General features: G+C 35.8%; 1 protein-coding gene across 3 annotated transcripts; it reads right to left on the bottom strand.

Moving 5' to 3' along the window:
* Nucleotides 1–3,400: 3,400 nt before the first annotated feature.
* LOC121259860 (universal stress protein PHOS34-like) lies at nucleotides 3,401–5,451 on the bottom strand. Of its 3 annotated transcripts, none has more exons than XM_041161653.1 (5): nucleotides 5,299–5,451; nucleotides 4,953–5,197; nucleotides 4,726–4,826; nucleotides 3,808–3,929; nucleotides 3,401–3,580 (listed from the first exon to the last, which is right to left on the bottom strand). In XM_041161653.1, exons 2-5 carry the CDS (start codon nucleotides 5,131–5,133, stop codon nucleotides 3,493–3,495), a joined length of 492 nt encoding a protein of 163 aa, XP_041017587.1. In that variant the 5' UTR covers nucleotides 5,134–5,197; nucleotides 5,299–5,451; the 3' UTR covers nucleotides 3,401–3,492. The 3 variants fall into 3 exon arrangements, with proteins under 3 accessions (XP_041017587.1, XP_041017589.1, XP_041017588.1); XM_041161655.1 differs by having other exon boundaries at nucleotides 4,726–4,820; XM_041161654.1 differs by having other exon boundaries at nucleotides 5,304–5,401.
* Nucleotides 5,452–14,630: the final 9,179 nt, after the last annotated feature.

The following is a 14,630-nucleotide window of genomic DNA, read 5'->3' as shown; positions in this document are numbered from 1 at the left end:
CATAGCAATATAATTTATTCTAAAGCATAATAATGCAAACATAATATTTATAAGTACAAAAGCTCATTTGTTTTTAATTAAGAATGGCATAAAAGTCGATAAAATGCACACATTGTAAAAATAATAGCACTTATTGTATAAAATTTAATCTATTTTTTTTATTTCCTTTAAAAGAATTAAGTACATGTTTTTTATATACTACCTGCATACTGACCCCAGCGGGCCCCGGCACTTCCCCCACTCCGCCCCCACTTATATATTTATTATTTATATACATATATATATATATAAATATATATTTATATTTTACAAATTGTATATATATAAATACATATTACAATTTGTTAGACTTGTTTATAAGAATGTTAAACTTGTCCATAAGATTGTACACATATTGCATTGGCCACTTAGGCCAACCTTTATATAGGAGGTCAATGCAATACAAGAGTCTTACTTGAGCAATGTGAGATTCAATAATGAGTCCCACATTGCTCAAATAAGACTCTTGTATTGCCTTGACCTCATATATAAAGGTTGGCCTAGAAGGTCAATCCATTACAATATTGTGAACAAGTCTAACAAATTTAAAAATTGATAACTACTTTTTATGTTATCAGTTCTCAAATTATTGTCATATATTTTAATTTTAATTTCCAATTTAAATTATATAATAGTTTGAGTTTGGGGGCCCATAAATAATTTTTAAGTCGAATGAGACTGAAGTGGACGGGGGGCGGGGTGGATGAGATGTTCACCCCTGCCCCTCGACATCGACGTGGGGTGCGGGGGTGGAAACACCGCCCCCGCATATGCAGGGTGGTCTATCAAACTAGTTCATTTATAACCCGAATATAACAATCCATTAGTAGGCCATTTGGGGCATCATAAAACACTAGCAAGAGTTTGCAAAACTTTTAGTGGCCTCGTTTGAAAGCTACAGTGAGACAATATGTCAGGGAATGTGAGTTTTCCAAAAGAACAAGGTTGAGCACATCCATCCCATAGGACTACTCAAATCCTTGCCCATACTAGAATGGCCTTGGACTAATATCACTATGGATTTCATCGATAGGCTTCCCAGTCTCATGCCATGGATGTTATTATGGTGATTGTTGATCGTCTAACAAAATATGCCTACTTCATTTTACTCAGACATGTCTCACAGCTAACACCATAGCCAACATATTCCTAGACCACATCTTCAAAGTTCATGGAATTCCTACATCTATAGTGAGTAATCAAGACCCTATTTTTATCTCCAACTTTTGGTCTGAACTTTTTCGACTACAACAAACCCAACTAAACCTCGGCATCGCCTACCACTCTCAATCTGACAGCCAAACAGAGATAGTAAACCAAAACTTGGAAGGGAACTTGCGACGATTCAGGGGAGAATAACCCATATTCAATGACTCTCATTGGCCGAGTATTGGTACAACACTAGTGAGTATGCAACCACCAAAACTATGCCATTTGAGGCCATGCATAGCTATCCTCCTCCTCGCCTTCTCCAATATGCTCCAGGCACAATACGAATTCAAGCAATGGAAGACTCTTTGAAGGAACGAGATGCCATTCTCCAGATCTTGAAGGACAACTTGCGAGAGGCACAAGAGTGCATGAAGAAGTTTGCAGATCTCAATCATACGTAATGAAAGTTTGAGGAAGGAGATTGGGTTTACCTAAGGTTCAAACCCTACTGGTAGCTGTCAGCTACAGCTTGCCCAATGATTTTATGGGTCTTTTCAGATTGAAGAAAGGTTCGAGATGATTGCCTATCACTTGAAGCTGCCATTGGAGTCTCAAATCTATATGATCTTTCACATTTCTTGTCTAAAGAAATGCCTTGGTTCAACATCTATGCCTCAACCGAAGCTTCTTCCTGTCAACATGGATGGATCCTTGCATCTGAAACCAAAGAAGATCCTCAGTCGAAGGCTCTAGCGACAGGGACGAAATTAGGGCATTTAGAGATCAATTTGGGAACCTTGTCCATGAGGTCCTTGAAGAGGGGGGGCCTATCATGTTACCCCCACATGTGCCTTCATCTGAGCCATCCAAGTGATTGTGTGGCCGTGGCTTGATATGAGGTGTTTTTATTCTAAAAGGACCACATGTTTTCAAAGAGTCTTGTAGCATTTATGTATTTACTTTTATGAACGGGTCTTTAGTTTCGTGGGCCATGTTTGGGTCAATAGGGTAATGAGTCTAGTTGTGTTGCTAATATTTAGGCATGTTATTGAGTCTTTTAGTAATTTTTAGTTATATTTAAGTACCATTTTTTAAATTAAGGAAGTATCGAATTTAAGCACATTGCAAGTTTAGAAGATTTGGCTGCTCGAAGTGCCTAGAATTTACTTGTTTTAGTCAAGAACCTTGACAAAGAGGCAGGGTACGGTGGAGGGTATGGTGAGGGTGGTGGGTACTGTAATGGGAGATCTGATGGGAGAAGAGGCAGTGGCGTGGTTATGACGGTGGGTACGGTGTTCATGGGAGTTATTACAAGTGTGGCAAAACCGGACACTTTACGAGGGACAGTTATAACGGTTAAGGCGGCGGCAGGAATTACTACAATTTTGGGGAGTTCGTTAGGGAGTATCCAAACTATTATCGTCGATCAGTTGGGGTAATTGACAATCGTGTTCTTCTCGACACATTTTAATGCTTTTTTCTGCTTTACTATTATATAAGTTTTTTTTATGACCCACTTTTGCTTTGGTGGCCGTGGAAGGATTTCGTTTAGCACCTAATAAGCATTGGATGCTAGCTTTCCAAAAGTAAATTGGATGAAAAGCAGGCTGAGGACAATGACGAACTCGATCAAAATTTCGAGAATATATGCGAGTATTCGGAATTCCCAACTTCCCCCGTTCACATCAAATGGGACGAAATGTAAGAGTTTTATTTAAACTCAATGTCCCATACACCCATCTTGATAGAGTTTGGAATAGTTCAAAACTTATCAGTTAATAGATGAGTTATAATGGGATAAAAAAATTCCTAAGAGATAAGATTAACTATATATTTCTAATCGCAGTCAAACACAAAGTATTAAATTTCTTGATTGTCAGAAGTCTATAAATAGCACTGAGGGATTAAAGGATTCTCACCTACAACATCAGAGTGCCTCTAGCCATCGGGAGGCACTTAGGAGGCTAAGTTGTTAGGGTGATCCTCCTCTCATAATCAGATTAATTTCTTCATCAAACAGATGGAGAAATGTATGTATTTAATTATTATTATTTTATTATTGTGGATCATAGAAACTCAAAGATCCAATTATTAATATTCATATTAAAATATTTAACACGAAATTGATAAAAATCAGACGACAGCAATGCAACACTGCATGCATATATAAACTTGTTATTCAAAGTTGAGTTTAAGACTGACGACGATATTATGTGCAATGATCAAATTTATTACAAAGACAACTACTCGGCTGATTTAATTTCTGTACGTGCATTAGCACGTGAAATAGGTAATGTAAGTTCAGTGTTTGATTTTGGGCTTCTTCACAATCATCACAGTACAGTGAGCGTGATGAGAACAATAGTCACTGACACTGCCTAAAACAGCCCTGCATAAGAAAACAAAATGGATTGTTAACATTTGCACGAAAGACCAACATATTATTTCCACCGGTGCAAGTCTCTTAGGAATAAACAGTGAATCACAGATGGTAAACTTATGATGAGTTCTTAACTTCCTTATAATTTAGCGATTGGAAAGTACGAAAACATGCCAAGGAAAATAATAAAGGAAACCATGAAAGCATGAGTGAGAGAAAAGGGTTGAGATCAGTACCTTTTAATAGCTCCATAGCCATGACTGCCAACAACCAAAATGGATGCATGGTGTTTCTCCACAGCCTCACAAAGAACATTTCTAGCATCTCCTTCCACCACCTCCACTATCACGTCATGCACCTACATACAACCCAGCTGAGATGTTAAAAGAAGATGCTTTGGCATCTTTAATTCATCAGAAGTACCTATGCTTTGGTCTTGAAGAAGGTTAGATTTCCTAATTGTAAGCTCATTTAAGAATTATTCTCCTAATAGTTTTGAGAATAGATTATTGACTTTCCTAACCAAGCTAAGGTCTTTAGAGAAATTTACAAGCTAAAATGTGCACGCCTGCCCCAAACCTTTTAAGGGATTCCACGACTTGTGCACTAAAGCTCACAATGTGGAAGCACACCTTTAAAGCCTCAAAGAATGAGGAATTTAGCTTAGTCATTAGTGTTTGATCAATTCCAGTCTAAAATATAAACATATTGATCTTCCTAACATGCAAAGACTCTTACAGTATCCAGTTAGAGAGTGAACAATCACCGAAATCCTCTATCTTGATGTCTAAAAAATGCTTTATAGTCACTCAAAAGCATTCAATCAATCCCAATCTGTAGCCACCACATCCAGTCTCAATTCAACCATTTTATGAGTTATTTCCCTCAATTTTTGTGGGCTCCCAATGTGTATTCAAATAGAAAACTCTTTAGTTGGTTAATTGGAACCTAATACTGGTGAAACTCCCATCAGTTCACATGATTGTGCATCAGCATGCACACAAACACAAGGCGTCTGGGTCTCCACTCTCTATCCCTACTCCACCAGATATATATGTAATACCTAGTTGGATAATCACTAATCAATATTGTTCAACATTGAATTGAAACGCTAACAGATTAGAATATCCTAGCGAAAGAAGAAAACAGATTACCGATTTACTGGTGCAGAGTTCCTTGGCCTTTTCAACGACCCGGGCAGCGATCTTCTTCAAATCGGCCTCCACAAGGGGCAAAACCTCCGCCGCTCCTACAATTTCCGGGAATAATAAGAAATCCGCCTCTCAGTCAATAAATCACATATGTAAAATCCCAACTAGGAACACGAAACGAGGTAATTCGTAAACACGTAAAAAGATTCACGGTGGGTGAGAGTGCGTACCAGGACCGACGAAGCCGACGGCAGAAGAAGGAGTGGGTTTGGCATGGACGAGGATGAGCTTGAAAGGAGGGTTGGCGGAACAGGGGACGAAGAAGTGATCCAGAGTCCACTCCAGAGCGTACGAACTGTGCTCGCTGTCGTCGATCCCGACCACCATCGGTTGCTTCTCGGCGCATGCCATTGCAGGGAATCGGTCACTGATCGAGCTTGTTTTTGGTGTCGTTGTCGTTGTCGTTATTGAAGAACTTCGAGTCGACGAAAATGGTCAGCTTTGATTTTATTTTATAGAAGAGAAGTGGAGGAAGATGATTGCCTTTACAGGAGCAGTAAAAACTGTGGGCGTTACCAGATCAGATTCGCGTATTAAAATACTTGGTTCGATGATTCGCGTGCGTTCGAAGAGCTTCCTATCACCTTATCTTCGTTTCCGATTGATTATTCGAGTGCATGCCAAAAGCTTTCTTCCAACTCAGCTTCGAATCAGCATCCTTTCTTAATTATTAATACGACAATATTAACTTTTGTTTTTGATAATTTTGTGTTGTTCAATGTTCTTATCGTGGAGCTCATTGGCATATACTCTCCATAACCATCTGCAAATACAGATGGCCTAGAGCTCATTCGTCAGTTCATTTCCTCTCAGATGAACAAACCTAAAAGTAAGCCCAACACCTCAATATTGAGATGAGTTAAAAGATGATATATGGATAATAGTAAAATATTAGTTAAGATGAGATGGATCAGCAATTGTTTGATTAAAATGTTTTATAAAATTTTTAAAAGAGTTGAATAAAAATATTATAAAAAGTTGAATTATTTTTTATATATTTTTAAAAAATTTAAAAAAGTTATAATGATTAAGTAATAATTAAATGAAAATATTAAAAATTGTTTGTATTTGTGGTGTTTGGATATTGAGATGAGATTGAGGGCTTTCATTATCCAAATCAGGACTTCGAGTAGGTTTGGAACCTTAGATGAGACACAAAATTTTCATAACTAATCATTATAATTTTTTCAAACTAATCATTACAATTTTTTCAAACTTTCAAATAAAAAATAATTTCAACTTTTTCAAATCTCCAAATAAAAATAATATTATAAAACTATATTATTATAATATTTTAATTTTATAATATTTTTTATTTAATTTTCTCTCTCTCATTTTCTAAAATCTAAAAAAAATATTCAACTTAAATTATTTCACTATTATTTATTAACTATCTTATTACTATTTACAAAATTCGTATCTCATCTTACTTTCCAGACAAGCGGTTTCACTTAAGGGAGTGCAGGAAACATAGTACTTCAACTCATAGTTCAGCTGCTTCTTTGTGTTCAACTCTATCTCCCCCTCTTCCTTTTCTTTTTCTAACACTCATTTTTTTCCTTGGCAAACAAGCAGATTTGAGCGTTTTCGAATCTCATGCCATTGCCATCTGCTGCAAGAGGATGGACCATGTAGACACTGATACTTCTGAAACAAGTAGTTGGGACTTGGGAAGGCATTTCGTCCCATTTCTTTTTAGTCCATTGGGTGTATATTGGATCCATGGGCTACAAGGCCCAAATATGTTGACAAAAACACCAAAAACCCCAACATAGAGGCCCTTATGGGGTGAAAGCTGGGATAGAGGCCCTTTATGGGTAAAAGCTGGATGGATAAACATCCATTAATTACCTAAGTATTGGTAATGATTTATGCATCTTTATATTTATCTTTATATTTTTATAATATCTCTAAATTGGTCTATATTGAATTATGCATCTTTAAAATTTTACATACTTATGAATAGTATTTCTTCAAATTTAAAAAAATACTATTCACTCTCCAAACATTATTTTACTATTTTTCTCTCTCATACCCATTAAAATCAACTTTATGGAATTTGTATTAAGATTATTTTGATATATAAAATTTGTATTAAGTTGATGATACAAAGTGTTTTTTAGTACATATTAATAGTTTTTTAGTACATATTAATATTTATTGATAAAATTAGTAATATATGAAATTGGTAATATTTAGATATATGGAATTAGTATTTTTGAGCACATGGTGCTAATTGTAAAATATATAAAAATAATAATTTTAAGAAAAAAAAGTAGTAATAATAATATTTTATTATTATTTGGTTCAAAGATGCATAATCCAATATGAGAGTTTTTCTTGATATGCAAAATCATTCTTCAAAAGATGTGATTTTAAAAATGCATATAGAGCACTAGCATTGGTTTCTCTATATGCATCTTCAAAATCATATCTTTTGAAAATTAATTTTGCATATAAAAAAAAAAACTCACATATTGTATTATGCATCTTTGAACCAAATAATAATAAAATATTTTTTATTTTTTTATTTTTTTTCCTAAAATTACTATTTTTATATATTTTTCAATTAGCACCCACCGTTAATTCTATTATTTAACCTATGCTCAAAAACACCAATTCCATATATCCAAATATTACCAATTTCATATATTAAAATGAGCAATTTTATCAATAACTATTAACATGTGCTAAAAATATTTTGTATCATCAACTTAATACAAATTTCATGCTTTAAGAGCTGCTATTAAAATGGGTTGGAGAGAGAGAAAATAGTAAAATAATATTTGGAGAGTGAATAGTATTTCTTCAAATTTCATTATTCATAACTATGTAAAATTTTGGAAATGTATAATCCAATGTAGACTAATTTAGAGAGATATTATGTAAATATATAGATGAATATGAAGATGCATAAGTCATTGCCAATGCTACGTTACCCACATCAATTCCCTCAACATGTCATAGGTATCCGAGATAGATCCAAGTTTGATGCTTAGGTTTAGGCCCATTTGGATTCAGAAAGTGTTTCATCTCATCATTATAACTTTTTCAAATTTTAAAACAAGAATAATATTAAAAAATAATATTCTAATAATTTTTATTTCAATTTTTATCTTTCATTTAAAACCATATCATCTCAACTTTAAATCCAAACAAGATAAAGTAATGACTTGCTCCATCCAACTCCTTATACCACAAATACAATGGCCTTTCTGCGTCCTGATTTTCCAGAATTTTTGTGCTCTCTTCCCGACAACCTAGGCCATTTTAGTGGAAGCCATGTTGGATGCTAGCAATGCTGCTTTTGCTTCTGCAACTAAAGGAATAGTGGTTTGTACCTTTTCCATTATTATTTCTAGAATGTCTCCATTGTAGTTTCTTCGTATTGCTGAAACTACTGAGAATTGATCATGTACTACTATATCAAAGGAGAAGTTTTGATAGTTTGGAGGAGGAGGATTGCATTCTTCTTTTTTGTTATTGTGTTGACTTAGTTTTTCCTTCTAAGCTTCTTTATAGTCTTCATAGATGTGTTTAAGCTGGATATTTCCCTCTTCGATGATAAAGAAGTATGATGCGATCTATGTCATTTATCTTTCTCCCAATAAAATCTAGCATTATAGCTGCAAATAGTTGGAAGTGATGTTTTTCCTCATTTCGAAGTCTCAATTCTTTTTTCGAATGAATGATCATTCTAATTCAATATGATATCGAATCAATTGGCAAACTTTCAAAGTTTATGGGCCAACTACTCTGTTTCCACAGAATTATGTTGATAGGACATTCTACAAAGAGATGCATCAGAGTTTCTTTCTCCTGGTTGCAGAGTGGACATTCTTCAGATTCTTGTTAGGAAATGATTTCACCAAGCCGTGATTTAGTAGAAAGAATATTCCAAAGTAGTTTCCGAATCAGTAATTTATGATAATCATGGATTTTGAGACTCCACATTGGCTTGAAAAGTGACATTGAGAAATCTTGTTAGGTGATGCTTGGGTTGGTATTGTTGCCTATTAAGCTGTTTTGACTGAGTATTTTTCATTGTGGTTTAGTGCCCAAACAACTTTATCCTGCTCATATGCTCTTGCTGAGAGTGGAATTTTTTGTATTTCTGATATACTTTCTTAATCAAAGAGATTTTGTATTTTTTAAACATCTCAAATCCGAGGATTATTTTTTATGAGATTCGAAGTTGTAAGAATTGGATGATCTAGGGCCATACCTTGGATTGGATGTAGTTTGAAATTAATCAATGAAGGAATCCAAGGAGCTGACCAGATATTTACTGATTCTCCACTGTAAATTTGGTAGCAGCAACCTTTGTTGAGCAAGTCTTTTGTTTTGAGTATTTCCTTCCACATGCAAGAATCAGTTGTCTTCTGTGATGCCTCCCAGAATGTTGTGTTCTTTATATTTGGCAATTAGGATTGAGTGCCACAAACCATTATTAGGACCACTTAATTCCCATCCTATTTTTGCTAGGATTACTTGATTCATCTTTTCCATCAATCTGATAACAAGGCCGATCACCTACTTTTTTTAGTTGACATATAGATTTTTGGGACTTGAGTGTCAAATTATGAATTTTGTCTTTTGCGAATCCCCACCAGAAATTTTTGAAAGCTGTATAAAGTGTTTTGCATATTGATTTTGGTAGCTGGAATGAGCTCATATGATATGTTGGTATCGTACTTACTACTGATCTGATTAACATGGTTATGCCTGCCTGGGGTAGTAGCTTTGACTTCCAACCTTCCAATTTTTTTTCCACTTTGCTCAACATTTCACTGTAGGTAAGCTCAGATATTTCATTATAACTGATGCTCTTTGTAAGGCAGCCATTGGAAAATAGATGTTTTTGTTGCTTGGCCTGTATTCCTGGTAATAAATATGGAAAATTTACTCAGATTTATCTTTTGTCTTGACCAACTTTGATATTTTGCTAGACACTATGAAATGTTTTGAGCGTTTCTTTTCGTAGCCTTTACAAAGATAATTGTATCATCTGCAAATAATAAGTATGACACTGTTGGACTATTTCTACTAATTTGAACCCATTCCAATTTTTATTGAGCTTCAGCCTTTAATAAGATTCTAGATAGAGCTTCTGTGATCAATATAAATAGAAAATGTGATATTGGGTCACCTTGCCTGATTCGTCTCTGAGATTTGAAGAAGCATCTTTGTGAACGATGGATAAGAATTGAGAATGACACTGTTGTTATGCACTCATTTATCAAATTAATCCATTTTTAATGAAACCCATATTTTTCATCACTACAAAATGAAACTCTCATTCCACCTAATCAAAAGCATTTTCCATGTCTAGCTTAATTTCTATCAAACCTTTTTTTTCTTGTTTTCCTTTTAAGATGGTGAAAAAGCTCATGGGTTATGATAGTATTTTCCTTAATATTTCTGCTGGGACGAAGGTTGTCTGGAGTGGAGAGATGATTTTTGAGAGTAAGCTTTTAAGACGGTTGTCCATAATTTTGGTTATAATCTTGTAGCTAACATTTGTGAGACTGAAGGTGATATTGGCTGAGACTATTTGGACTTGAAGTATTTGGGATAAGAGCAATGTTGGTATGATTAATATGCTTTAAAAGTCGCCCACTGCTAAAGAAATTCTACATTGTCAATATGACTTCTTTTTTAACAATGCTCCAGTACTGCTTGTAGAAAAGGGTTGTCATTCCATTTGGGCCTGGAGCTTTATTGCTGGGAATCTATTTTAGAGCTTCTAATATTTTCTTTTCTTTTGGTATGACAATTAAAGATGCATTCTCTATGTCCAAAATTTGTTTATCAAATAGATTATCCAGATGATCCAGAATAAGTGGATTTGAAAAGGAATATATAGTTCTGAAATGATTAATAAAAGTAGATTCTATAACAAAAGAGTCCATTGACCAATTACCTAGCCCCAATTTGATTGATTCAATAGCATTCATTATTTTTCGTACGGTTGTTGTCAAGTGATAAAATTTGCTGTTGAGATCCGTTGAAGTAAGCCAAGTGAGTCTGGATTTTGGTCTCCATAATATTTCTTCATATTCTCTTTGCTTGTAAAGTCTGTGCTGCAAGAATCTTTCATTTTCTTGATTAGAATGAGTCATAAGGTTGCCTTGTACATGAAGAAGTTCGCTTTCAATCTAAAGTATGTTGTGGTTGTTTTGCCCAAAATGATTTTTTTTCCAAACTTTGAGTGCTTCTTTGGTTGACTTGATTTTCTTGCATAGAATGTAGGATGGATTGCCTAGATGAGGTTTACTTCATGCTTTACTTATTATTTGGTGGCTTAAGGGCTCATGAGTCCATAATTCTTCAAACTTGAAAGATGGGGCTTGACGAATATTAACCATGATATACAACAAGATTGGATGATGATCTGATGCTGTCGATGCTAGGTGTTGTAATGTAGCATCTGAAAAAGGTAGTCTTCATTCTTGGTTTGCAATAATTCGGTCTAATCTTTCTCTGATGAGTGCTTGACCTTATCTGTTATTAGTGCATGTGAATTTTAGGCCCATATAACCAATGTCGATTAGGCCATTTCTACACATAAGAGCTTTGAGACCCTTATTTGGATTGTAAGAGATAGGCCTCCCTCCATATTTTTTAAATTGATCAATGAGGTTGTTGAGGTCTCCCATACATACCCAAAGCCCCAGAAAAGCTTGATATAATGAATCTAAGTAACTCCAAAAGTTAGCTTTGTTGTTCCATTAGGCTAGTGCATATACAGAAGTAAGTAACCATGGTTGATGTAGAGGATCAGAGTAGATTAAAACTAAGATTGTATTGATATTTATATTTACAGGTTCTATTTCTACATCCGGTCTCCATAAAAGCAAAAGACCTTTTTTTTACAAACAACTAGAAAATGAACAAAATGATGGAAACCTATACTATCAACAATAGATATGGTGCGATCATCTGTCACCAAGGTTTCTGACAAAAAAACTACATCCGGCTTATATTTCCTAATATTAGCCCTTAAGTTTCTTATTGCTTTGGGACGAACCAATCCCATACAATTTCATGCTATTGTCTTTACTTGGCTTGTGGAGGCATTTTTAAACTTGTCTCGCTAGCTTATTTGGATTTGTCTTGGGAGTGTGGGAGTGGCCTACTGTAGGGATTGTATTTTGCTTTCCCTTTTAATTTTTTCTCCTTACCCAAAGAGCCATAATGCATTTACAGGAGAGGTAGAAGCCTAGAGCCATTGAAGATTCCTTTGATTGTAACTCTGGAGCAATACACTCATTTTGGATATTTTTTCAACATTTTAATGAATTGTTGAGATTTTCTTTTTGGAGCTTCTGCAAGCTCAACATTATGTTGCCTTAAAATGGCAGATTGCTTGAGTTGATTGATGATCTTGTGTAATGTGTGCAGTAGGGATCTCTGGGACTAATTTCACTATCATTATACTGTGATGCTTTTATGAGATCAGTTGATATTTCTATTTCCATTTCAACCTACATGGGACATATTTCACATCGAGGGCTTAAATCTTCAATCAGTTGAATATTCATCTGAGGTTGAGGCAAGTTCATAACACTTGTAGGTGTTGGGCTTGAAGTTAGAAGCATGGTGGAGTCACCTAGATCGTGAGATGCTGAGGGGCAATATTCCTGGGCCTTTAACGGGTTGTACTTTGCTGAGGACTTATTGAGCTGTTCAGCCTTATTACCAAAAAGAATATGTTGAGGCTGAGATGGTGTTATGATAACAGGCCTTTTAGATTAGATATCCTGAGGGTCCATGAATAATGGTCGTCTCCATTTGAGATACAGAGAGTTAAACGAGATGGGTCTGATGAAGCCCAAGCCCAATCCCGTATGTATTCTGCTAAGGTTTATAGCCTTGCATTGCCAAGTAGACTTGTCTCCATTGAGACTTCCATGGTGGTTGCTTTCTTGTTGACTCGATGGCTAAGATGATATTTTGAGAATCTTGCATCTGTGGATTAATTCCTTCTGCTGCCTATGCCTTTGGAAGTGAAGACAAAAGGGAGATTTGGCTGCAGTTTGGATTGAGATTGCAGGATTCAGTGGTTGGCTCAATAGTGGAGACATTAACTCTTCTTAGTGAAAAAATTAATGAGTTTGAATCACTGTAGCTGAACAGCTCCTGAGAATTTGCTGGAGTTGTTTGCATGGAATTTTTGCCTAGCTTCTACGAGCTCGATGGAGATGGAAGAAAGTGTAGCAATTCCTATTTGTTGGCAAATAATTTCTCAAAATGACCACTGGTAAGACTATGTTGGCCTCTCAGAGCGATGTGGTTGATTTCATGTTGTTTGCTCACAAAGCTTACTTGTTTTCCTTTGTTGTAATTGTCAATGGGTGATTCTGAAGGAGTAAGATTTTCTGTGTTTTGTTTCTTCATACTACCCACTATCTGTTGGGCGAAATGCACGAGTGTTATCAAGATTGTTGTTGTATTCTGCTATGATCCATGAGCCATATTTTAGCCTTGTTGGGGGTGAGCTTAGATAACCATAGAAAATTTGGGAATGACCAAGTCTTCCACATGCATAATAAAAGTCTGATAATTTTTCATACTTGATAGCTACCCATATTTTTTGAAACCCGAGACTTGGCATCATGAATCCTTGCTGAAGAGGTTTTGTAATGTCTAGCTCAACTTTGATCTTTATGAATTTTCTGAAAGCTAAACCATAGAGAGGGTCTTCTTCCACCTTAATCAAAGTACCAAGTGTTTTCCCAATTTCTATTGCATTGTTAAGAGTTATATAATCTAGGGGTAGACCATAGACTTGCACATTGAAAGTTGCATGATTTAAACTAATGTCATGCAGAGTTGCACCCGGGACCAAGGTTTCAGAATAAACATATGCCCTTTAAAATTTCAAGGGGCTTGATTAAGAACTCTGAACTTATCTTGAGGGATCTAAAGGTGAATATAAACTTGTTTATATCCATGTCTTCAATGAGAAAGTCTTGGATGAAGTTCCAAGAGGCTTTAATACTAGAATGTATTGCATATTTGTTCAAGGGTTTATTTGGTTTATCTGCTACTAAGCTTCCTATCAGGATTTTATCTGAAGTAGCTTTTGTTGTCTCTAGAGCAGATTGAAGGTTAAGATCATTCCATGATAGAGCTTCTATTTGAGTGATTAGAGAATCCATATCCATCTGGAATTAAGGCAGTAGCTGAAGCGGTGGGATCTGAGAGATCCGAAGCCATTAATCTCAATGGTGCCACACGTGGCACCAGCAGTCGCTCACTGACGTGGCAGAGTGTGAGGCTCACACACCGCTCTTTTGAGAACTTTTCTTCAATCATCCGATAGATCAGCAGCTGGAGAGTCTGCTGGAGTGGCACGTGTTGGTCGTAGGAGGCCAGTAGGCAGTTGATCGGGGCTTCTTGGTGTATGGACGGAAAACACCAAAATAAATGGGAAAAAAATATTATAGATAACTCCGGCGTTGGCCAGACAAGATGAGGAGTTGAAGCTCAAACCCCCCTCTAGGCGAAGCTGGGTAGAGAAGGATGCTGATGGTACTGGGCAGAGAGAAAAAAGGCTCTAGAGAAAAAATGATGCCGAGGATACTCTACATTTCGGATTCGGGGAATGCGGTTTACGAAGTGACGTAAACAGCCAACTTTCATTAATGAGGTCAAAAAGATGTTATGAAAATGTGAGCCCATCATGGCAAATAAGAACGCCGTCAGAAATGCCAATTTGCAAAAGTCTCCCAAACCTCAGAAAACCTAAGTAAGGTTCCCAGCCTTGGTAAGAAAGCAGAATCAAATCATGATAATTTCCCACCATACTTGTCCAGTGAGAATTACCAGAGTAACTATAAGAG

This window comes from Juglans microcarpa x Juglans regia, chromosome 4D, assembly GCF_004785595.1.
Source record: "Juglans microcarpa x Juglans regia isolate MS1-56 chromosome 4D, Jm3101_v1.0, whole genome shotgun sequence".
NCBI classification, from domain to species: Eukaryota; Viridiplantae; Streptophyta; class Magnoliopsida; order Fagales; family Juglandaceae; genus Juglans; species Juglans microcarpa x Juglans regia.
The sequence above is the reverse complement of the archived record's forward strand: the minus strand, read 5'-3'. Positions and strand labels throughout refer to the sequence as shown.